The sequence below is a fragment of the Sinohyriopsis cumingii genome, chromosome 1 (genome assembly GCF_028554795.1).
Source record: "Sinohyriopsis cumingii isolate HCF-2022 chromosome 1, ASM2855479v2, whole genome shotgun sequence".
Classification (NCBI taxonomy): Eukaryota; Metazoa; Mollusca; class Bivalvia; order Unionida; family Unionidae; genus Sinohyriopsis; species Sinohyriopsis cumingii.
In genome coordinates this window covers 167,265,480-167,292,425 of record NC_142961.1, presented here as the reverse complement: position 1 = coordinate 167,292,425, position 26,946 = coordinate 167,265,480, and the positions used below count along the sequence as shown (strand labels likewise).

Here is a 26,946-nt window from a genome sequence, read left to right as displayed (position 1 = left end):
TATATGGCCTATCTTGTGCTGAAAATGGCGTTAAACCCCAGAACAACAACAACAACATTTGAACATTATGTTGTCTTTGCTGCATTAGACGACATTTCCACATTTTATAAATGTGTTTTCTTAGTTGACAATTGCAATACATGGGTTTGAGTCCAAGGCTCGGCTAGTGTGGGAAAGCCTGCCAGTAGCCTCTCATGGGTCGGTGGTTCTTTCCAGGGATTTCCAGTGTTTTTCCTCCACTAGTTATAATGGCCACAATGTATAGCCTATAATGTGCTGAAAAATGGCATTAAACCCTAGAACAACAACAATAATACATGATATTTTGCTATAACTCATTGAAAATTGGGAAAGAATTAAAAAACTGCCTTACTAAGAGGTCTTTTATGGTTGTCTGAAATTATTGTGAGGTGTGAGGAAAGGAATAGCGAATGCATGTACATTGTGTATATAGGAAATATTTTATGTATATAGATGCATTAAAAGATCAAAGCTACAAAGCATTATTTCTTATGCTTACAAATGTTGCTGTTTACATGTAAACATGACAAAGTATTTTTAATCCACTTTCATTCTAAATGTATCTTTTTACTTGTAGGCAATATAGTGTATGACTTCTTCGTCGGACATGAATTGAACCCAAGGATAGGAAAGATGTTTGATCTAAAGTTCTTCTGTGAGCTTCGTCCGGGTCTTATTGGTTGGGTGATGCTGAACTTGTCCTTTGTTCTCCACCAATACAAGACTACTAACACAGTTGACTACTCACTTGCTATGGTTGCGTTTTTCCAGTTTCTTTATGTGGCAGATGCTCTCTGGTTTGAGGTAATTTTTCTGATTTGAAATTTGAAACATTGTACATAATCAACATAATGTGGAGCAAATTTATTACATTGTTGTTCATACATCTGTCTGTTAACAAGTTCATATCCATACAACAATTCATGTTGTCCAACATCTACAGTTACCAAACTTTGTGGGTGGCTTGCACTTAGGTTAAACATTTCAAGGTCAGAGGTCATCACTGAAGCCAGAAAAATTGTTTCTTTACAACTGAAGCTCTCCACGATTTACAGTTGCACATAAAGTTGATGGTTTGCATTTGTGGTAAGGAAGAAGAGTATTGATCTGGGAATAAAATGTTTAGGCCACTTTGACAGAAATACAGAAATAGGGTCTTCAGTGGACCTTAAAAAGTCTAAAATTTGAGTTTGACTTTAAAAACCTATAATAAAAAGAAGGCCTTCGAAAAACACAAGGAAACTTAAATAATAAAAAAAAAAGTAAATGATTTAAATAATGATGAACAGCTCTACCCTGACCGCACAAAAATGCTTTTTTTGCACCTGGTTTTTTGTTAGGTGGTCCTGAAAGCATGTGAATTATGCAAGTTGAAGACATCTGGTCATTTTATTTATTTGTTAGACCCATAATGGCATATCATTTTTAGAAAGCATCATTTGTGCCCTTTTAAAGATATTTATGAAAATTTTAACTGAGGGCTGTTCCATTTAAAAATCTATGCTATCCAGGGAAGTCAGTTTAAAAAAAAAAAATATGTTAGGGTACTTTGATTGCATGGAGTTCATATTAAAATGATACAATTCTAAATTGCATCTTTGGGAGAGTACCCAACATTAAAGATGCCTTCCCTGTGTCCCAGGTATGTTTTACTGGAACAGCCCTGAGGTGTCTAGCCTGAAATTGTGTTTTAAATTAAGCGAGTCAGGCATGTAATCCAAACCAGAAGATACATTGGTAACATGGTGGAATAAGTACATACAGTTAGTGATATCATTCTAAAAGCTAGAAAATATGTTACATTCCAAAAATTATTAAAGTTTGGACCAAAATCACAACACAGTATAATTTTCATAACTTTTGAATCCCCAGATATATACTTTTACGAGTTCTGATCATCACCTTAAGGGTACCTGACTTCTGAGCTGTACCTTTGGTGATTTTTAGCACCAATCTTTAGACTTATAAACCTGGATTAATCCCTTAATATTCTTGAGGAGTGTTTTTGAATCTTATCTCAGTTTTCAGGTGCAAAAGCGAGTGCAATTGAAACTATTTGCAGTAACATGCAGTTACATTCTCTTCATCGCCTGGATTATGTCTTTATTTCAGAGTAAATTGAAGTGAGGTGAATTCAAATTCACAATCAGTGACGATTTACCCCCAAATTACCCTAGAATGGAACTTAGGAAAATCAAAGAGGGAGACATATTGTCACTGTCTTTTTAATTCACTTGAAGAAATATTGGATATCCCAATATTTATTTGGTTTATGGTACTATAAAAAATGTTTTATATTTTAACATGCTTGCAAATTCCCCATTGCCGAAAAAACTAATGATTGCAAATGTCACAAATTTTTATACATGCTATTTTTAGATGTTAACTTTTAATCAACTCCTTGCATTATATTTTAGGGTTCTTGTGGGATTAACATAAAAATGTAATAATGAGACCCAGGTCAATCCAGACAGGATAACATTGCTCCTTAAAATTACAAAATTCAAAATAACATGGGCTTAGCTGGTAGCAATAATAAAACTCTTTTCCGGCTAAGCTGGCTTTCAAAACCAGTGTATGCCCAATGGTTTAAAAGAGACAGTGAATAAACGTATTCAGAACTCACTTTGTGCATCTTGTGATGTACCGGTTGTCTAGAATTTTTGGGTCGGCTTATATGCGGGTCATGCACTTTATAACAGTTTTACCAATTCAGTTTGGGGGGGGGGTCGGCATATATTCGAATGGGCTTATACACGAGTATATACAGTATTTGCTAATGGTCAATCAGCTATCAAAACACATGCTTGTGAACGTGCAAGAGTTTGTTGGCATAAATGTTATCAACACCAGCTGTCTGATGGGTTGAAGCATGGATTTTGCCTTGAGCTTGAAATAATGCAACACAGGAACTAACCTGCCCAAGATGAGGGGGTATCTCAAAAAGGATGTTCATTCAATGTTGCTCTAAAAAAATCATAGGGCGAAGTCATTTTCACTTACCTAACAAAAGGTGGCAAAGTTTACATTTTATAGGCGATTTAGTCACCCACTTTGCCTGGTAACTTGACACATGGTTAATTATGGTGCCTAAAAAACCCCTAACTTTTGCCCTTAAAATTACTTTAATTTAAACATCTTGTGCAAATTGAATATCAAGATAGCATACATTGACAAAGATCAAAGTCATTGAGAGCCATTGATCAATAATCATTGTAGTCGACCATGTATTACTAATGCTTATATTGGAGACTGTTAAACACAGGGCAGACATGTTGTGACATTTGTGTTAGCCTTATTAAGTGATAAGGCAATGCAACCATGCATTTTCCTTGCTTTCGTCAGAAAAAAGCATGTTCACTTATTTCTACAGGATGTGCAGTTGTGCAAATGATCCCCACTAAATTGAATGAATCTTGTCATTGCAGGGTTCTCAATAGATTCAAATCTGAAGAGTAATTTGACCCTTGACCCCAAAATCTTAAAGTCAGAATGAAAGTTTCAAGAGTCAAAACTAAAATCTTTGCCATTTGTTTTGAACAGTCATGTGCTCTTTGCTGGGGTTGTTCATTATTTGTGAAGCAAACTGATAAGATTTCTTGTATAATGTTGACTAAAGAGAAATACTTGTACTGTGTTATGTAAGAAACATACAAGCAGACAGTGAAGCAGACATGGCCATTACTGATTTTTGTACAGGTGTTTTCTCTTTCTACCTTTGTGTGTTGGAAGATCACTTCTGAGATTGAGACAAGAAAATATGCTTCATTCAGCTAAAATGAATTATTACAAATATATCCATTATAACAGAATTATTTGAGCTTATTATTTAATTCCGTATGTAATTGATGCTTTGCTTGCTAAAAGAGTATGAGCAATCAATTTCTTTGGACATGATTCCTAAAGGCAGTCAACAAGATTATGATATAATGGCCCATCCGTGTAAAAAGTGTACATTATTAAAAACTAGTATATTTAGAAATATTAACGGCTGTTGCTAGATTAAGATATATTTTTATTAGCATTATAAACTTGAATGATTCTTGCTCATGTATTATGAAACTTTGTATTTGTCATCAGGAGGCAATTTTGACTACAATGGACGTCATCCATGATGGTTTTGGCTTCATGCTTGCATTTGGAGACCTGGCTTGGGTACCATTCCTGTACTGCCTACAGACTCGATTTCTGCTGGAACACCCAAGCTCACTTCCTTGGTGCTGCTTGCCTGGAATTTTCATCCTGAACTGTAAGTTTCTGTCCTGCTCATCTCTTTATTGATGTTCTAGTTCTTAATACGCAAACATTATGCTGTAAAATCATAACTTAGACTACTTACACTACTAGTCAGAACATAAAAAAATGTGACCATTTCGTTCCAAATATGTTCTTGCAAATTTTTTAAAATGTAAATTCTTTATTATAATCTCATTTCTCACATTGACCCCATCTTGAATGACCATAACGTAATAGCACTAAGGGCTATTCTATTAACATAAAACCCAGGGAAGTCACTTATAACAAGGTTTGCACTGTACCTTGAAAAGTACTTAAATTTCAATTTTTTATCCTTGCAAAGTACTTGGAACTCATTTTTACCTTGAAAAGTACTTGAAAATAAGCCTCAGTCCGTAAAAAATATATAATTAATTGACAAATGAATGTACGAAAGTTTCTTTTCATACCATTGTCATGTAATCAAAATAAAGCTGTTTGCTGTTGGGTGGTTTACAACACGTGACCAATCAGACATTTATAATTGTGGTGGACCTGATTATAGAGTGTTAAAAAGTGCATGAATCTTTTCCAACAATCATTCTTCGTTGATATATTTTCTGCAGCAGAGGTACATCTTTGTACTTTAAATCATGGTGAATTAGCTGTTCAAACTATCGAAACAAAAGATAATGAAAAATATAAACAAAAGTGGTCACAATTTCTTATTGTATATCCAAGCTTCTGATTTTTTGGCATCCGATCTAAAATTCAGAAGTCTGCTGGAAGTCTATTATTGACTGTATCGGCATTACGACCAAACTTTGGGTGTAAAATACAGCCATATGCCTGTTAAAAGAAAGGCTGCTTCCTATACATTGTACTTACATCTGCATGTAAATGTACCTTTACAATTTTGATGGGCACTCACGCGACAGCAGACATAAAAAAATTAGATGCAGCGACATGCAGCATACTTTTCGGAGGACGATTTCAAGATGCCACGTGAATGTATCACAGCATGTGTCAAAGTTATTCCAGAAATCAATTTTGTGTGCCATGGGCAATTTCAGAGAGGCATAAATTATGCAAATCGCTATATATGAGGTTGACCGATGAGTTTTTGTGAAGTATGTCAGAGAGAAAAGGTGGGCTTTGATAATCTCCATGAAATCTGATCACTACCGAATATTCAGGAGGCTGCATTCACACCCACCAAGGGATAAAGACATGTACGTGGCATTGTTAGTATGGAAGATTTATATGGGTATTTTCTACGAGAGCGTACCCATTTCACTTGGAGCAAAATGCCTTGGAAGTTTGTGTTCAACCCAAATTGTTGTGGAAAAAAAACAAGAATACAAGAGAAACTGCACAAGTGGTCAGAAATGGAAACTATCAAAAAAGTAAATTTCTGACCATATTAAAGAACTTAGTACTTAAAAAGTCGGTGGTTGTAGTGTGGTCAGTTTCTAATCTCCCATTCATATCAAACATCTTAGAAAAGGTTGTTCTGTCCCAACTTGTATCTCATCTGAATTCAAACAGTCTTTTTAGCAATGTACAATCTGCATATCGCCCTTGCCACAATACTGAAGCTACTCTTCTAAAAGTAGTAAATGACATTCTCTCTGCGTTGGATAGCGGAAAGATAACAGTCCTCACCCTCCTTGATTTGTCTGCAGCATTTGACACAATAGACCATGATGTATTACTTAACTGTCTCCAGCATGTATTTGGCATTCATGGTACAGTCTTACTGTGGTTCAAGTCCTACTTGGTCAACAGGACACAAATTGTGTCTGCAAATGGAATACACTTCAGCCCAGTTAATCTATGTTGTGGTGTTCCACAGGGGTCTGTTCTTGGACCTGTTCTCTTCATTCCATACACTCGGCTACTCTCAGGTGTCATAGATCATCATCCAGTGTCTCACCAATTGTACGCTGACGACACCCAAATATACAAATCTAGCCACCCAACTGAAGTTGATGCTACCATCCAAGGTGTAGAGAGGTGCATTTCTGATGTGAAATCATGGATGACATGTAAGAAGCTGCAGATGAATGATGATAAAACTGAGGCCATTCTGATCACAACACAAAAACTTTCTCATTTACATCCTTTACCTCAATAAATATCATTAACACCAACATTAAATTCAGACAATCAGTACGAAACTTAGGTGTCATTCTGGACAGTACTCTCATGTTGCACCAACATGTCATGAACATATGCAAGGCTGCATATCTTGAGCTGAGACACATCAGCTCCATTCACAAATATCTTTCAGTTGATGCCACTAAAACGTTTGTTCATTAGTACTATCAAGACTGGACTATTGTAACTCATTCTGTCTGGTTCATCTCAATATCTACTTCAGAAACTTCAAGAAGTTCAGGGGCCCCGAGTGGTCTAAAGCGCTGTCCATTACGGATTACTACCATCTCACCTCTGTCTGCATGGGTTCGAGTCTCGGATTCAGCCAACGAGGGTATGTGAGAAAGCTTGCCAGTAGCTTCTCGTGGGTCGGTGGTTTTTTCCGGGGTTTTCCCGGGTTCTTTCTCCACCATTAATACTGGCTGCCATGTATAGCCTATCGTGTGCTGAAAAATGGCGTTAAACCCTACAACAACGTCAAAAAGTTCAAAACACAGCTGCTCAGATCATACTTAGAGTACCACGATCAGAGCACACCTCCCCGCTGCTCTGTACCCCACACTTGCTATCCATTCGATCCAGAGTCAAACACAAAATTTTTCTCTGTGCTACATTTCACTGACAGACTCTATAACTATCCGACCTCACCCATGTGTACACACCAGCAAGATACTTATGCTCCTTTTCTGACAATCATATACTCATTATTCCCACTACGAAAACGAAGTCATATGGACAATGTTCTTTTGCATACCAGGGCCCAGCAACGTGGAATGAATTGCCCACTGAACTTAGACACAGACAGTGATCCCATTCAAGAGTGCTCTTAAAACTCGCTCATTTTGACTACAAGAACAAACTTAAAGACTTAATAATGTTCCCTACCTTAAATATTTTCAGCATGTTTTATGTTTTCTAATTTCATGGTGTTTGTTTTCTGTAATAATATCATTATATATGTTTTTTATGTTATATGTGTTGTCTAATGTTGTAAAATGCTTAGAGCTTCTAAAGATTAGGTCCTATATAAAGTCCTCGTTATTATTATTATTATTATTATTATTATTATTATTTATTATTATTTTTATGTGTGCAAATTATATATTTGAGTGTAGAATTTTAAGAAAAGATTGTTACAATTCTACTTTTTATCCTTCCATGGTATTTTGTTCTTCACATGATGATTTGTAACTGTCATACAAGCAGACTCTGATCTCCAGTAGTTTTACTTGTAGTGTACTTGGAGTTAAGAATTTAAAGAACTGTTGAACCCAGTGTACCTTATTTGCTATGTAATCTATTGTGGGTTTTTGTTGTTGTTTTTGTTCTTCATATAAAAGTCTGAATTCATTTATTTTTCTTAGAAATAAAGTGTTTTATTCTCCTAGATTATTTTTTTAATTCTCTGTTATAAAGTCTCAAGCTTATTGCACAAATATTTGGAAGCCCCTTGTCAGGAAATAACATTCTCACTAATCCTTTAAATGGTCATTTGATAAATATACCTAAAGTGCACTGGGCATTGGGGGCCTTGAAAAAAATTAGATAAAGTCCTAGAATTTTGTGACACCGAAGATGTATAAACCCTGTTTAATGTGGAATGGTCAGCCATAGATGCAGTTTAGAAATTTGTATCATTTTCATATCAACTTTTGATATAATCAGAGTACCTGGCATATCTTTTTTAAAAAGGTGCCTTCCCTGAGTACCATGTGTATGTAGATGCTGCTGTGGTCCAAATGAACACTTTATTAGCATTAAACAACATAGTAGAAGCACCTCCAATCTGAGCAGATTATGATGGTTAACTTTCATGTATCCCGTAAAATGGAAGTTTACCAGCATATTTGTTGTCAGTCATTTTGTTAACACTTGGGTTGGTTTTGTACAGAACAATAAATCACTGCATTACTACAAACTCTTAATGGTATACTTAACCTTTTCTGGAAATTTCATCCCAAAATGTAAAGTTAAAAAGAAAAGTGGAAACTGTTATATTTGATCACAAAATCCATACTTGGTTGTTTTACTTTTCTGATCAATCTTTCATTCATTGTCACAGCACTTATCAATTTTGATTTAATTCAACCCTTAAACTATCTCAGCTTTCATATATATTGTATTAAATACAGCTCTTTAGTGCACAGTACCATTAAAACATATGCTTTCCTTGGAGAAATATTTTGTGTTAATTGTAACACCATTGCTCAGTTTCTGTTTAATTGAGACTTATAATGTTCTCAGTTTTGATATATTTTATGATCTTGTTCTTGATCTTATGACAACAGTTTCCCTTGGCAAAATTTATGGATTTATTTTGAACTGGGGATGTTTGTAGAGGCTTAATCTTTAGATATACATAAACACTTGATGGAAAGGTGAAGGCAACTAGAGCTTGATTTTAGCCAAGTGGAATTTAGAATGTTAAACTTCGTGTTAGATTTAGCAGTGCATGAACGTTTGTGGCATATATATTAACTCTTTTGCAAAACCTCTTCCAGATTAAATGTGAAGGTGCTGAGATAAAGGTTGTATTTTACTAAGAAAAAGTGTTCTTTTCTTTCAGTGATTGGCTATTACATATTTAGAGGTAGCAACTCCCAGAAGAATGAGTTTAGGAAGAACCCCAACAACCCTGCCTTAGCATGTAAGCATCTTTCACTATCTTATCCCTATTAACAAGTTCATTCAGTTCATTTATTGTCATAATAATGTTTCAGATGAACAAATGTTTTTAAGATTACAATTATTATGCAAGGTAATGTTAGTATCAATGTCTCACATGACTATTGCATGGGTGTTTACAAACAATCTTTGTTGCTGAAGCAATTGTATGAAGGTGGATTGCAAGAATGGCAAGTAATAACCTTGTGTTATTTAAACTTTTATGTAAAAAAATAAAAGTTCCAGAGAATTGTAAATTAGTTTTAAAAGACTAATTATGTGCATAGTTTTATTCATAAAATACTTGTCAAATATGAAGTTCATGAGTTTGAACTTCATAAACTGAGTATTTTGTTAATGTTACCTAATTGAATGCATCTGATGGCAAGATTAGTTAAGAGTGCATTTGATGTTATGGTTCTGTTTAGAAGCTCTCATAGCGATCAAGTATTACCATTCAGTCATGTACAAATAGCTGTAACTTGGGTTGATAGCGTTGTTTATAATGTTTGAAAAAGTCACCATAAAACATGGACTGTGGTTACAGCATGACTAAATGTTGAAAACATTGGACTAAATGCTTTCATTTTAATTGTTATATTAAATTGTATGCTTGGAAAACATTTTTTTTGTGTTTTCAGTCATTTGATATAAAATGTGTAAATATGCTGCTTATCTGGAACTTAGGCAACATTTCTAAGTTTATATCATTTTGAGAAAAGTAAAGTATCATGCACAAGGACACAACACATTAGCTGATCTGGGCAGATCTGTTGGTGTTAATTTAACCTGCACCTTTTTGGTCATGAGGTCAATACCATAACCACTGAACTGCCATGGCTGATGGAAGACCGTATTTTTTCCCCCCAATTACTAGTAATAGACCAGGAGAGCTTATGGCATGACCTATTGTCCATCATCAGCCTGTCCATAAACACAAGTTTGTCATTGCTACTCTTGCTAACTACTTGGTGGATTGCCATGAAACTTGACACACACATTGATGGCCTAATTGGTCCTATATGAAATGAGGATGCTGAGACATCCAATATGGCTGACTCAGTGGCCATATTGAAAAAAGTTTTCTTGCTATTTGAATGGATGGTTATATCAACATAGGGTTTTCACTAGAAGATCTCAGATATTGACAGCCAATATAGCCACCACAAAAGCCATCTCAATTTTTTTAAATTGCTACTCCAGAAGAGAAGTATGGTCATATCAGCAATGGAGTTTCCCTGAAAGACTTCTTATGGTGTTAAAGTGGTTCTGAACGCCCAGTATGGTCATCAAGGTAGCCATCCAGAAAATCTTGTTATTGTTTCTCTTCCTGAAGAGAAAGTCGTATTGACACTGGGATTTTACCTTAGACACGTTGTGATGTCTACTTGTCCCAAATGAAAATGGTTATGCACTAATATCCAGAAATATCTTGAAATTATGTAATCACTACTACTCTTGAATAGATGGCCATATCAATATGGAGTTTTTTCACAAAATGTCAGTAGCCATCATGAAAATCTTGAGATTGCGACTCCTTTTGATTGGAATGTCACATCAGTATGGGGGTTTTCACTGGAAGATGTTGTACTGCATCGAGTTTGTCTGAAATAAAAATTGTGCCAAAACTGATATTCAGTATGGCCATCACAGCAGCCAGCTTGACACTCGTATCACTATTCCACCTTGATGAAAAATCGTATCAACATTGGGTTTTCACCAGAAGACTTCTCATGATGCCTAGTTACTTCTAAATGAAAATTGTAACATCCAGTATGGCCACCATTGCGGCCATTTTGAATAAGTTAGTGCTACTCATAAATGGAAAAGTCAAATCTACATGGGGTTCTCACCAAAAGACTAATTATGATGTCCAGCTGGTCCTGAATAAAAATAGTGCCAATCTGACCTCAAATTACCTTCTACAATGAACATATTTTAAAAAAATCATTAAGTGATCTGATGAGATGGTCGTATCAGTATGCCTGGAAATGTTTACAAAATCAGTAACCGTATGAATGAACGTACACGTTTCAGTAATACAAGAACTACCTGTTGTAATTAAAAAAATTCATTTCTACATATCTACTTAATAGGGCTGTTGAGTAGAATGTTTCTGTTAATTGTATTCTTAAAGTATGTATTAATTTTCACATGTATTACATTGCTTGGAAAAAAGCAGTTGATGAGAATTGCTTGTTGCAGACATGCAACATTACACATCAGTTTGATTTACTGATAAAAAAAATGTCCTTAACTCATTCGGCCCCGATCCTGTCTGTAGGCGTGATCCGGTTTCTGCACTTATTGGCTGATCCCGCCTGTAGTTGTGAATTGTTTACTGCATTCAATGGCCGATCCCGTCTCCAGGCGTGATGAATGTGTGTTAGATACAACGTCTCTGATTGGTTAGAAATGATTGTTTCCAAGAACTAAACAACTATTAAACCAATCAGAAATGATTTTACTTTCATTTGTGGAAATTTGAATTGTTCAGAAGCAAAAGGCTGAAGTTTGAGAGCAGTTTAACTACACGTGTTCTGTTCATGAAAATTCGTAAATGATGGCGGACGGAAGATTGATTTTTGATGAGATCAAAAATGTGGAGTTTGTCGGGTTTGATCTTGAAATTATTGAGCAAGCTGAGGAAAAATATGTTCAGCAGTTGAATATTTTGTGAGATTTAGATTTGGACATAGAAGTTTCTGAGATTGAATTGTCCGAAGATAATGATGCTGACAGCGATGATGACAGAGTTCTTGCGGATAAACGTTGCACATAAGTTTGTAAATACTGTATAAATAAGTTGTGAAAGACTTTGACAAATAGAGAAAAAATTACATCAATGTGTCGACAAATTCATTTGAAATAAATGGTGAAAATTTCATGGATTTTGTTTGGATAAAAGAAGAGAAATTAAGGTAAGAGTGAATGCGTGTGCACAATGTTTTCAAACAGGTAAAAACTATGGGGCACAAGCAGCTAGACACAGCTTTGTGCTTCTGAGGCATATCAGCAGAGATACTGAAAACAGTGCTGGGGCCGAACGAGTTAAGTACATTATTAACATTTGAAATACATGCTTATGAACAGTACCTTTAATTAGGAACATTTAAAGAAACGCCATTTCAGATTTGTAAGTATTGTTGTCCAAGAAAACTATCCACTGCACATATCTAGGCAGTACATCGGGTTGTATTGTTGATATTTTAACTCATATCTCACCTTAAAATTTTAAGAGCATCTGGCAGGACCAGATCAGATCAGCCTTCTTATTTCACTGGCTGTCAATGTGATACACTTTTTGTTAGATGGTCAAGTAACAATTATCTTTCAGATAATGCTGATGCATGTCATACAACTTGAACAATTTTATCAAAAAAGCTCTTTTGGGTCTCTGCTTAAAATTGAGAAATTACTTTAGCAAATAAATTGTATTTTTAAGATTTGGAGACAATATCAACTACTACAGGGAAGCGACTTATTGTGTCTGGTTGGTGGGGACTCTGCAGGAAGCCCAATTATTTGGGAGATCTCATTATGGCTTTGTCCTGGTGCCTGCCATGTGGTAAGAGTAACATTTATATCTTGCAATATTTATGAAAGTAATTTAAATATATTTTTTTTATTCTTTAATATAGCTTTTTCTGTGTTGAGTGGATTTGACACTTTATAGTGGTATTGTGACTGGATAGTACATGATAGAAATTTCATTGAACTCCATCTTTGAAAAATGATCAAAATGAATTTTAGTGCATTTATTTTTTAGTGTCAAGAATATAGTTTCACAATTTTACATGGTCTGGGTTCACTTTTCTTGTATCATCCATCACAGAACAATTTTCCCTGTAAATTGTTGCACCATATCATTAAAGAAATGAAAATATTTACTAACAAAGATGGTTTAATTGACTTTTTCTGTTTATTGGATGGAAATATGTCACTTTTATCTTAGATTCATAGCAGACATTGCAAACAGTAAGAAAACTTCCTCTCCTCCTCTTGAAGTACCACATCAGAATTCAGACCTAAAATAAGTAAATATTTAGTAGAATACCAGAGTATAATCCTTTGTAATTTAAAATATTCAAACTATTCAAAAACAAAGGAGGAGCAAGAAGTGGGGAGCAAGAAAACAATTTTGTGGCTTAATTTTATACCATATCAGAAGTGGTACAGCAGAAATAATAGCAATAATACATGATCTGCTACTGTTGCATTGCTTACCTTTTCCAGGATGCCAATTTCTCTGTCAACACTTAATATACACTCCTCAGTTAATAGTTGGAGGCCATAAATTTGAAAGAATGTGATCTTTGTCTGATTCCTGTTATAGCCAACTTAACCCTCTCATCACTAAGTAACTTTGGGGGCATAGAGTCCTCCTCAACACTAAGTAACTTTGGAGTTGTAAAGCAAAACGACTTGTGTATTTTGAAATAACATAACTGCCAATTTTAAAGATATCTGGCTGGATTAGGTGTCAAAATCAAGGTTAAAAATCAAATTTTATGACTAATTGACAAAAATATGCATATTTATTACAACTGTTAAAATACAGGTGCAAACAGGTAACACAACAGGTAAAATACAAGTAATTATCTATTTACCTCTTGGAAAACTTAGAAAGTTCCCAAAACTTGTTCAATTGACCCTAGATGTACTCGTGAATAATTCCAGTAGCAACACAAGTCTTTCTTTAAGGTATATGACAGGTAGAAATTAAAATTCCATAAAATGCCTTGATTTCATCCAAGGCGAGATATGTCCACACACCTGTATCGCCTCTGGCACGTTTTTGATCGTCGCATTCAAATTCGTTAGACGGACAATGTTTCCAAAAACTTCATCTGAATAGAATATTTGAAAATATTCCAAAGCTTTCCTGGAGCCATCTAACACTCAGGTGGGTCGAGCTCTCTCAGAAAACTGAAACAAATCTCCTTGGTTTTCCAACATCGTCCAAACAAAATTACATGGAGCGTACACTTCCTCCGGTTCAAAACCTTCAAAGTCCTCTTTGTCGTCAACATTGTCACCCACAAGCGCATTCCATTGCCTCTCCAGACGCCTTCTCTCATTTTCATCCAACTTTACTAGGTCGAAATTGGTAAAATCCTCTGATGATTCAAAATCTGACACTTCACTCACGTTCTTTGAACTCCGCCATTTTGGATACAAATAACACCATTCGGAAAACTTGTTACAAGTGCCTACTTTGTTCGATATTTCTAGTTGTATACAAGCTAAACTCACGAGATAATCCAAATATAATATCTACATTACAAGTAGGAAGTTATTAGAGGTACCCCAAAATTTATATAGTCGGGGACTATTGTGTGCAAATACATGTGGGTCAGGACACAAATTTTATTTAGGTTGCTAGCTTAAACCTTTTTTTTAAATTTTCCCTTGGCAATGCAATCGATGCTAGTTCTACACAATTGAATTAGTCTCTCCCCCCCTCTCCTCCTCCTCCTCTCCCCCCCCCACAACTGTTTGTTTGTCTGTGTCAGTTATGAACAAATTTACAATAATTGTTTTAGAGAACACACTGAAGTCGGAGCTAGGTTACTGTGTTTATTTTTCAAGAAAATTGTGGATAAGACCATTCAAATGACAGGTAATGACATGTCTGCTATTAACTTATTTTTTGGTTTCATTGATTTATTTAATACTTTCATTTTGTAGGATTCGGATCCATTATCCCGTACTTCTACCCAGTCTACTTCCTGATCTTGTTGATCCATCGTGAAAGAAGAGATTCTGCCATTTGCCACAAGAAATACAAGGCCAGCTGGGATCGCTACTGTGAAAGAGTCAAATACAGGATATTTCCATTGATCTATTAGGAAAATAGTGCCAAATAACAATGAATATTATTTAATTACAACAAAATATCCATAAGTGTGTGAGACCTTGGATTGGTTAAATATGCTTTATGGGACAGAAATGTTTGGTGGTTTCTGTGACATGAATAAAAAAATTCTGATAACAGCAAGAATTATTGTTAAAATGTTGCATACGAAGAATTTGTGGAAATTTTAAACATATTTTTGCTGATTATAGTTTGTACCAATCCAATTCATAGAAATTTTGCACATGCTAAATACCAGCTTGGTTTTGGTGAGGCTTGTTTGTTCAACATCATGTAGACTGATGATGCTTTTTGGAATAATTTCATCATTTGATAAGCCCGCAAAATTTCCAATCATTAAAAGTATATTTGGGCATTGCATTTTATTTCTGACCAGTAATTTAATCACTTCACAACACTTTTGAACTAAATTTTGTTAATGTCCACCTCTGGTGAGGAAAGACACCTATTGATTGGGGGTGGGATGGCATACAGCTTTATGGTCAAGGAAGCTATTGCTGCAAATGTACTTGACTTCGGCATTTCATCTTGGTATCAGAAGGTCTTTTCAACCTGTTTCAGCAAAACTTTGTGCAAGTATTATATCCTTCTACCTAAGAAAGAGTCATTTCAGTTTTGTAGTTGGTAGGTCCTTATTACTGAAAACGGATTTTGCACACACATTTCAAATTTTGATAAAAACTGAACTTCTTTATAATCAGTTTGAAGATAACTTGGTATCTGTGTTTTCCTTTGCCCAAATAAAAACCCTGTTTAATTTTCGAATTTTTAAAAAATCAGTTACAAATCCCAAATGGGTGAAGATTAAGCTCGGAGTTGGAACCATATGCCTTTTCACTTGTACTCAGGCAACTAACTTTATGTTGGTTGGATATCGTGTGCCATTTGAAATTTTGTTATACCTTCTGACTGAAGATGTGGGAGATATAATGATAGTGATGTCCATCTGGGCATCCATTCATATTTTGAGGTTTCTGCAATTCAGCTTTAGTTTGCTTTAGATTTTTTTCTCAAATGTTTTTATGACTGTGCTATGGGTTAAGGTAGAAACCTATTTGTTACGGTACTAGAACCAAACATGAAGTTGAATGCAAATGTTTTGCTTTCTGCTTGATGAATTGAATTTCCTTGGCCTAATTTTCATATTTCATAGGCAGACTAAACTTGGGCAAAGCAGTCACATATCAAATCTGAGGCTGTGGTGACAGGTCAAGGTAACTGGAGCCAGTAATGTAGTTTTTGAGGTTTCTCATCGAGATGTTAAGTTTCCTGGGTCTAGTTTTGTGAAACTTAATAGGTGCTTTACACTTGGACAAAGGCACCTCCCTATTTATTTTCAGTTCCAAAATGGAAGTTCTTGGGAGCTCAAATATTCATTTGGGGTTCTATATGATAAATAAAATGTTATGAAGTTCCTTTACTCAGTTGTTATCAACTTCATGGTTGCAGTACACCTGATGACGGGTAGCTCCCTACCAAGACTGCAGTTGGTAGATCAAAGGTCAGGGTCACTGTATGTTGTATGTGGCAGTGGTTACTCTTATGACTATTGCTACATGAAGAGAGCAAGATGATACCTAATTCCCATGTAGGGAAATGGGATCCGAAAGTGATTCATAAACATGTTTCTTATGATACCTTATCACGAATCACTTCTTTCACAGCATTTTGTATGATGCAAGAGTTTCTCATACCATTACACATATTTGTTAAGTATTGATGGACTAACCAGCCCTTTCATCTGCGACATATTTCCCCTCGAGATTTAGTTATCTACAAGTTCTTTGGGAGAAAATATACCAGAGTGTGGGGGGAAAAAAAAACTTTTCAAAAAAGTGACCTGTAAATAAAATTGCACTATTGTCAAAATTTTGTTTCAAGTGCATTTATATCTTTAAAATGTTGTTCTGTGGGAATATTTTGCATAGAAGTGTTCTGATGGTGTCATTTTAATACATTTTCAGGTATCTCCACATATTTTTACATAATAGCCAGAAACTTGATGGTGATGTATTTTATGTAAGTAGGTTAGCTACATGTGTTATTATGTCAGCAAAACAGGAAATTTTAAAATTTTATCTGATTTCATATTTTACTTTATCTAATTTGTGTCACTTTACCACTGATCTAAATCAATTGTTATTGATAAAGGATTTGAAGACTTTCTTTTTAATTAGTCAGGTATGTTACGTTTAATATGTATTCTATGACACTATTAGGAAGGGAGCTCAAGAAATCTTGCTAGCTGAATTGCTGCAGTATTGCTGATTGCTTTCATCATTTCATTGCAATCTAGGCATGTTTTTAAAACGTTATGCACATAATATTTTGTGATTGTTGTAGCTAAATAGTTTTGCAAAAGCTATGCTGTAGGGCAAAGTAAATGTCAAACATATTGAGTAAACAAGCTGTCAAATCTCATGGTTTGACCAATTCAACATCCAACTTTCATATTTTTTTCCCACAGTAGATGCAGGGTTGGTATGAGGATTGTTTTTATTGTCTTGTTATGACATTCCATAGGTAATTCTATAATATATCTTGTCAAAGGTCACCTAAAGTTTTATTGAAAAATTATCATTACTAAATCCAAATCTTTGAACCTGAGGTTGACTTTTGTGGGAAATTTTAACATTTTAAAAATTATTTAAATTTTGTTTTGTTATAATAAAAAATTATTAAATAATGAAATCATTTAAAGACAGAAAGTTTGAATCAGAGTTGACAAATTTATTTTTACATCTGGGATTTAGATTTAAACTGTTAGATAGTGGGCACTTTTTGCATATGCAGAATGTTAAGAGAAATTTACTTGTAAAATAAAATGTAAATAAAACCTGTACATTCTGAACCTTTTTTGTACAAACTTCATATATATTTAAGTTTTACCAAAGATTATTGTGTTACATATTTTTATCCAAACTTTCCTTTTATGTCTTATAAATTGTATATATTGTGTAGCCATTTGCCTTTTTCTTTCTTTTCAAGTGTAGACCATCCAAAACGAACCTTAGACTTGAAATATAAAGTTTTAACATCATGCTTGAAAATGTTATGAATTCATGGGGTGGGATGGGGGGCAATTTTGTGGATTATAGTAAGAATATTCCATCAATTGACACAATAAAACCTCCTCCCCTGTCACAAATTTAAGCTTTAACAAGAAAGTTACAAAGCCCCGAAAGTGATACCCAGAAAATAAAATAAACAAATTTACATATTTGGAAATTATGCATGAAAAGGCAATTTTATATAACCAAATGTTTTTTTTTTGTGGTTTTTATTTTTCAATTTTCAGTATTCATTTTAGCATTGAAACATGTATATATTTTTGTGTTGTGACATTTGGTAGAAATAAAATTTGATTTTAGGAAATGTGAACTTTTCTGAAGAATTTCTGTTTTTAAAGTACCATGCTGATGCTTTTTATACGCCTTCCATCCATAGTGGATGGAGTGTATCATATTATGTATGACACCATTTAAAAACTATATTAAGTATATTACAGGCAATAGAATCATCACAAGCACACTGAACTGTGTATTATTTAGAAACAGCAGACTTTCTTTCATATGATAGTGGAAAATAGAGAGATTACCCAATTAGTCTTCCCCCTTCATTAGAAATTATAATAAACATTTTTCTTTATTTTAGTTTTGCTCTATGGATTATTTAAAGTGGGATAAAAATGGCAAATATGAAGTAGAGTACAGTAAACTATATTGTTGACTATGGGATGATTACTATAGTGCCTCTCATTAATTTTTTAATTAAAAAAAACAGTTTATTCTCAAGGAGTTTTTGTCTAACTTTTACTACTGGGTATTTTTTAAATTTTTTAATTTACTTTCTCTTTGTAATTTACAAAAAGACAAAAGGAATAATGCATTGAAATGCACAATATTTTCATAATTCTTTCCAATTATGATAATTATTTAAGTTTATTCTTTTTTTAGCCATCAGTTATTATGCTGGTATTGTAGGTGTAGCTGTAATCATTTGAATTGTTTAAATTTCCATGACATCACTGTAATTTCATGGCCTGTTGTGAATACCCTTTTCTTTTGAAATCTCTACTTAAGCCAGTTCTTTGTACTCCTATGTGCCACATCCACAAATGTACCTTGGGATATAATGTGCTCCAACCTAGTGAGTATAGCACCTTTAAATATAATTTTACATAAATTATGCAAAAGAACAATTTTAAAAACTTAGGGTTTCAGGTATGGAGAATTCAGAATTAAATTGAAAGAAAAACTTTATATTTGACATTTAAATACAGGCTTTAGGATAGCTCAGTGGTTCCCAAGCTTTTCAAGTAGAGGGCCATATCTGCTATTTTCGGTAATTAAGCGGGCCACAGCGTTATAAAATTATAAATGTTTATCAATGTTTATAAAATTATAAAAGTCTTTGAAATAACATTCTAGACTCTAGAATACTGTAGATTGCGCATTATTGCAACTTTCATAAAGTTATTATTTATTTATTTGAACGTCAATAAATTTTTGAAATTATTAAAATACATTATAGAAAATATAGAGGCCTCTCGGGCCACTTTCTGAGAGTGATGGGCCACAAGTTGCCCACGGGCTGTGGTTTGGGAACCTCTGAGATAGCTCATCCAAGTATTCACCAAATTCATTAATTCATGATAGTTCACAATGACTTGACTTTTATGTGTGTCACATATATGCACCCCTAGATGCGATCAAACCATACATTTGTTGGTAAATGTTGTCTTCGAGTAAAGCTGCAGTCCATATTGGAAGAGGATGGAAGTAAATAAAGTAAATAATTTAAGTAAATAAAGTGTCAGCACACAATATATTTCCAGTGAATTCCTCAGGAATTTTTAACTGTACTGGTCATATACCTGAAAATGTTCATGGAATGGTCTGTCATCTGGCCATTAGCACAAGCTTGTTATTGCTACTCCTAAACTACTTTGAGAATTGCCATAAAACGTTACACATGCATTTATCCCTTGGTTTAGTTACTTTGAATGAAAATGGTGCCACGTGGACATCCTATGTTGCCACAGTGGCCATCTTGAAAATCTTGTATAGCTACTCCTCCTGAAAGGAAGGTTGTATCAACATGGTGTTTTCATGAAAGGATTGTGTCTAGTTGGTCCTAAATGTTTCAGCTCTGAAGTCCAAATTGGCTGCCATAGCAGCCATCTTAGAAATCATGTTACTGCTGCTCCAGAATGGAAAGTTATTGACATGGTGTTTTCAGCAGAAGACTTCTTATGATGTCTAGTTGGTCCTTAATTAAAATATTGCCACTTGGACATCTGATATGTCCTCCATAGTGGTCATTTTTAAAATCTTTCTGAATGGAAAGTTGCACCGACACGAGGTTTTCACCAGAAAGACATCTCATGATATCTAGTTAGTATTGAATGAAAAGGATGCTGATCTGATGTCCACTGTGGTCATCTTTCAAATCTTAATGCTACTCATGAATGTATTTTCATATCAACATAGGATTTCCAAAAGAGGTCTCATTATGATGACCAGTTGGTCCTGAATGAAAATGGTTCCAATCTAATGCCCAAAATGGCCACCACATTGGTTATCCTCAAAATCTTATTGGTACTCCACCTGAACATAAGTAATATTAGCACGTTTTCACCAGAAGACTTTTTATGGTGTCTGTTTGGTACTAAATGAAAATAGGGCTGCTTGCACATCCAGCATGGACACTACAGTGGCCCACTTGAAAATCTTGTTAATGTTACTCCTAAATGGATGGTCTATCAGTTTCCTATGATATTCACAGGGTATCCTGCATAGGTCTCAAAATCTGGAAAAGGTCCGAAATTTGAAAATTACTTTTCAAGGTCTTAAAATGTCTGAAAAAATTGAAAAATGACCAAAAAGTCTTGAAAAGGTCTTAAATTTGTGTTATTACAACTTTGTCAGAAACCAGTAACATAATGCTCTTTTGCATTTGGGAGAAGTTTTAGTATATCAAGTTGGAGCTCTTCAGGAGGTCTGGAAATTAAATGTTTTGGGTCTGGAATATTTTTCTAAATTTGTGGCGGGAACCCTGTATCCAGTAAGTTGGTTGTGAATGAAAAAGGTGCCAATCTGACTGCTAATATGGACATGATGATGGCCATCTTGAAAATCTTGTTATCATTACATCACCTAGATGGCTAGTAACATTGATATTGTGCTTTCACAAATAGACTTCTTATGTTTAGCTGGTCCAGAATGGAAATAGTGCCAATTTTATATCCAATATGACAGCCATTTTGAAATTAATTTTTTATCATTATTCCTCTAAAACATGGGGTTCTAAATGAAGTCTGGTTAGTTCAGAATTCAAATGGTGCCAATCTGACATCCAGTATGTTCACCACAGCAGCAATTTTAAATATTATTGTTATTGCTCAAAAATATTAGAGATGGTTTCAACATTAGGCAGTTAAAAGGAAGAAATGGACATGTCTTGAATTCCTTCCAATTCTTTTTGGCTACTAGAGTATCAGTCCCTTCAAGGAACTTGTTTCTGATGACGTCAGGGTAAGCCTGTGGTTACATGGCTGCAGAGTGTCCCGTATTTTGGACCTGAATACGGCTGTAGATTTTTCTTGTTTATAATTCATTTTTCATTATATAAGAAAATAATTAATAAAAATTACATGCAATTTTCTGTTTAGGATGGACACACTGTTCCATTTTGATAGAAATGTATCACATATATAGCAATAGAGTTCTAAATATGATTGGTTCATTCGGAATCGAGGCTACCATGCCCGTCTTTAACTGCCATATCAGATTGTGCAAACAGTTGCTGCTATCACTGTATCTCATCTTCGTAATATTCAACTTCTAATCATGTTGGAAAGGAAAACAAAGATTCAGAATTTTCTCTAGGAAAGAAAAGAAAACAACTGGAAAGACAATTGTGCCGTCTAATTTAGATTTGTGAAACCATCTAGTAAAGGAGAAAACTTTACGTTTTGAAAATTGTGTAATATGATTTCGCTATTGTGCATGGAGGCACCGATGACATAATATAGCCTGAACTTACGATGTATATAAATACCAGATAACTTTGATGTGATTTGATCTAAGTTTGGTTTACTAAATTATTTTTTGTTAATGAATCTTCCTCTTTCAGTTACTAGTGTTGCTGGCAACTTATTTCACACACGTTTCCCAGACAGTAAAATTGCAAAGGATTACTTTATGTGCTAGAATGAAAACAGTTCAGAAAGAAAATCACAGAATTCAGATCATTGATAAAAGATGGTACATTGGAATTGATAATGATTTGGAGAAGAAAAAAAACAAGTGTGGAAAAGGCTCCTATAAACAGCCTGTGCCCAAGTGTGTTGCAATCTTGCACCTTCTACATGGGCACCCGAATGGAATAGGGTTCCCCATTCAGAAGATGCAAGAGTGCAACATATGCAAATTGGATGTTAAATAATTAAGTAAGGTACTGTCCTGCTTTACTGATGGTTGTAGATGTTGTAAATAGTTGCATATGCATTACATTTTTAAAATCAGTATTTGTTCCTGTAAATCAGTATTTTTGTCATTAGCAGTTGGTATTTTTGTACTCAGGGGAGGGGTTGGCAGCTATGCAGATACATTTTAAAAAATGTTTTAAAAAAAGTTAACATAAAAGTGAGAAGAAAAATTAATGAAAAGAAAGTACATTTACTTACAAAGTATTCTTTATTTCTTATTTATATCACATTTTCATGTCCAAATGCATTAGTCTTAGAATTTAAATATCTTTCTTTTCTTCTCTACCTCACCTCTCTCCCGTCACATTAAAGTCTTTAAGGAAAACTCCTGTTCTGATGATGATTACAACGTAATTTATTACCATCTTCGACATCCAGTTTCTCAACACACTCTTTCATAGTCTGAATTAAAGGGACAAAGAGCTTTATTAATAGATGAAAGAAACCAATTCTTAAATGAACTACTACCAAGGATGAATTATTAAATGATTAAGACAGTGACCTGTTTCTATTTAAATGGCAGAATATCTAATATCAATACACTTTCCATTCTATCAGGAATATGTTGCAATTCCTTCAATATCAGAAAAGTCAGATATTCAAAATATTAGTGCTTTATGTGTATGATGTTGAGAGAGTAATCACCATTTGCATATTGTTTGAAAAATGTTCCAAATATAAATGAAAGAATAATCTGAAACATTTTCCTTCCCTGATTTTAATGCAGGTAAAATTGAACAAAAATGGCTCCTTTTCTTGCCTTGATTGATAAAGAAAATGCTGGAGCAGAATCCACTAAAGTTAAGATTAAACAAACTATTTTAATTTCTTGCTCATAGTATACTGTGTAAATATAAGAGCAACTTATCACATTGGCAGGTTCCAAATCATCATTGACTAAATTGACGGTTTATTAAGACTTCAGTGGTAAATATCATTGGGAAGGAAACTAATTAAATATTTTGTTCTTTGTACCCAATCATATACCAATGTAAGATATCAACTTTTATTTTACATTTCTTGATTTGAAATATATGGCAGAGGTTTTTCAAAACCATCTATTTGAAAACTATCCATTGAAAGTAACTAATCCATGAACAATAGCATGCCATGCCAAAAAATGTGGTGCCAGAACTATCAAAAATGGAAATATGTAATCACATTTCATTATTCCTTTTATGATCTTAATGGCAAAAAGGATAAACTGTTATTGCATGGTAGACAACAATTATAAAAGAGGTTTTCAAAATAAAGCTTTATACCTACAATGTAAGACTGACCCTGCTATTTCTGTTTTGGGGGTCATGGTCTTTCTGCCTAAATAGTGGCAGTGTGTAGCATGTTCTGATGTCGACTAACATTGTAACAAGCAGTTGTTGTTGTTATGGGGTTTAACGCCATTTTTCAGCACAGGATATTCTGTACATGGCGGCCGGTATTAATGGTGGAGGAAGAACCAGGGAAAACCCCAGAAAGAACCACCGACCCACGAGAAGCTACCAGCAAGCTTTCTCACATATCCACATTGGCCGAGCCTGAGACTTGAACCTACACAGACAGAGGTGAGATGGCAGTGATCCGTGACGGAGAATGCTTTAGACCACTCGGCCACTCAGGGCCCCATGTAACAAGCAGTAAAATTTTTAGGAATATCTCACTTGGCAGCCCATACTGATGCTTTTATACAAATTAAAGTCAATGTTTTAATCAGACTACTTTGATGGCTTTTTTTCCTAATAAATTCAAATTTTTGCACAAGCAAATGGACCTATTTTCTCATTCCATTGGCCTACAGTTCATCTGGAAAGCAATGAATGCCAAAATCAGATTAAATTGAAGTCTGTTTCTTTAACAAAATGATTAAAAGTATATAAACATTGAAGGTCGTGTTTAGATAGCTTCATTCGGTCCAGATTTTTATCTTTCATTCAACCGATTTTGGTCTGATGTTAACAGATATTGAACCTAGGGCTGTTAATTGGGCAGAATGACCTTGACCCCAAAACATAAATATCGGGGTTGATGTCTACACTGTAGGGTTAGGTAAAGCATTAGTCTCAGCAATGCAGGGATCATGGTTGAGCTGTTTTGACAAAAATTCCTAGATAAAGATTAAGCATACAAATCCATAAATAGGTGGAAGTCAGAACGGATGCTTGTAAGAACCTGTTTAAATGTTATAATTAGCAGCATTAATGAGGAAAAGAACTGCATTCTTATACACAAGTACCATAAACAGCAAGTCTCATGACCTTTAACCTATGAAAGATCTTGACCACAGAGCTGGGGACCATTATATGATGTGAATTAAACCATTGTAAAATTTCATTTAGAATATCTGAGAAGTTAAACATAACAGAATGTGAAAAGAAACCGCTATAGATTTACATATCTCTTGTGAGCTTAACCTTGAATGTTGGGAGTATGAATAAGTGAAAAACTAAAGTGTTGATGTATAACTGGTTAAAGTTCATTTAAATATCAAAAATATGTTCAAAGTTATACTAAAACAAATATTTGGGGGGGGGGGGCACATCTACACAATGTCTATACATATTACATAAGTGGTAGTCATTACAATATCACCAATATTTCCAAAGTTAGACCCTGGACAAATATTAAAGTCACAGAATTGCATTTCTCTTGACCTTGACCATGAGGCAGAAGGTGTGGCTATGGAATGGTATGCCATCAGGTCATGACATGTACATAGGCAAAATTAATTGAAATATCTCGAGTTCTTCAAAAGTTCAACCCTGAAAAAGGATTCAAGTGAGTTAAATTTTCCTATGCAATAACTGACCTTGAGGCAGTAGGCCTGGTTATGGTATGCACCACAATGTCTAATTGCGATGTTTACTTAGTTTTATTAAAAAAATCTCCAGCATTTCATAGTTTAGCTTCTGCAACCATATTTGATGGCAAATATGTGTCTAGTGTACGACATTAACTGGGATTTATACCAGGACAATTTTTTAAAAATTTGGTTAAATTCTGTTGACGAAGGTTCAAAAAGAAATTAATATTTTGGGGTGATGTGGAGGAAGTGACAATATTAGATCAAAGATGTCATCGTGTGCTTTCGTGTTGAAATTAGTCTCATTGAAAAGACTGGTTTATGAGTTTGTTTAAAGGTTTTTCTTCTTCATTTTGAGTAATGGCAAACGTATTGGATGGCAAGTGGGCAATATCTGTATATGTATGAAAGACTAAAGCCAGAATGCCTGTCAAATCTGGTTTTTGAAGAGAAACTGTTGGAAGGGTTTTCCTCTATTTTTTTTTAAAAATGAGTCAGGACTACCATCTCAGCTGGCTGAGATTTGTTACAAATTGGCAGGACTCGTGCTGGGATACTTTCAATCAAATTTGATCAAATTCAGTCGAGCGAGTTTTCTATTTTTAGTAAGTTAACCATACTGGATAGTCGATTAGCATTATTTGTAAAGAGTCCCTCAAAGGGACTGGCACCCTGCTATCTGAAAACATTTACAAGAATTCAAGATCACCTTTTTAACTGCAGAGTATTGAGACCATCTTTGTTGTCTTTGAACAATAACATTTTCAAATTAGCCCCTGTGACACTAGTAGCAGTGACAAGATTTTCATGATGGCTGATATGGTGATCATATTTGATGTCCACTTGGTACCATTATATATTTAGGACCAACTAGACCTCACAAGCCTTTCATTTGAAACCTATGTTGACAAGATCATCTATTCAAGAGGAGTAGTAATAACAAATCATAAAGATGGCCACTGTGGTCGCCATAATGGATGTCCAGGCAACTAGACCAGATAAGAAATCTTCTGGTAAAAACACTAAGTCAATACGACATTTTGTTTAGGACGGTTATAATTTCAAGCTGGCTGCCATGGTGACCTTATTGGATGTCAAATCTGCACCATTTTTATTTAAGGCCAACAAGATGTCACAAGAAGTCTTTAGTGAAAACCCCATGTTGATATGACAATACATTCATGGTAGTAGCGATAACAAAATTTACAAGTTGGCTGCAGTGACAACCATACTGAATATCAAAGTGCAACTATTTTCATTTAAAACCAGTTACACATGTGAAGTTTTTTGATGGAAACCACATTTCAATTTGACTTTGTGTTCAGATAGGTAAAGTAATAAGATTTTGAAGATGGCTGCCATTGTTGATATATTGGCAATAGATCAGAATTTTTATTTAGGACTATCTTGACATAAGAAATCTCTTAGCAAACCCATCTGTTCAGAAGGAATAGTAATGAGATTTTCAAAATTGCCTCTGGTGGCCATATTGGATGCCCAAGCAGAACCATTTCCATTGAGGACGAACTAGACATCATATGAAATATTCACCGAAAACCCCTTGTTGATATAACTTTATGTTCAGGAGTAGCAATAAGAAGGATTTCAAGATGGCTACTATGGTGGCCATATTAGATGTCAAATTGGCACCATTTTCATTTAGGATCAACTAAACATACAGTCTTTTAGTTAAAGCCCAACACTGATCTATTCAAGAGA

The 26,946-nt window shown here is 34.5% G+C and overlaps 1 protein-coding gene across 1 annotated transcript in view; it reads left to right on the top strand.

The window, feature by feature from the left end:
• LOC149808334 (delta(14)-sterol reductase TM7SF2-like) overlaps positions 1-18,319 on the top strand; it is a 43,913-nt gene extending 25,594 nt beyond the window's left edge. The window contains exons 7-11 of the mRNA XM_089975886.1: positions 599-825; positions 4,102-4,270; positions 8,963-9,043; positions 12,506-12,628; positions 14,752-18,319. Of these exons, the coding sequence (XP_089832012.1) occupies positions 599-825; positions 4,102-4,270; positions 8,963-9,043; positions 12,506-12,628; positions 14,752-14,912 (761 nt within the window). The 3' untranslated portion in view covers positions 14,913-18,319. The remainder of the gene's footprint in view (positions 1-598; positions 826-4,101; positions 4,271-8,962; positions 9,044-12,505; positions 12,629-14,751) is intronic.
• The last annotated feature ends 8,627 nt before the right edge of the window (positions 18,320-26,946 follow it).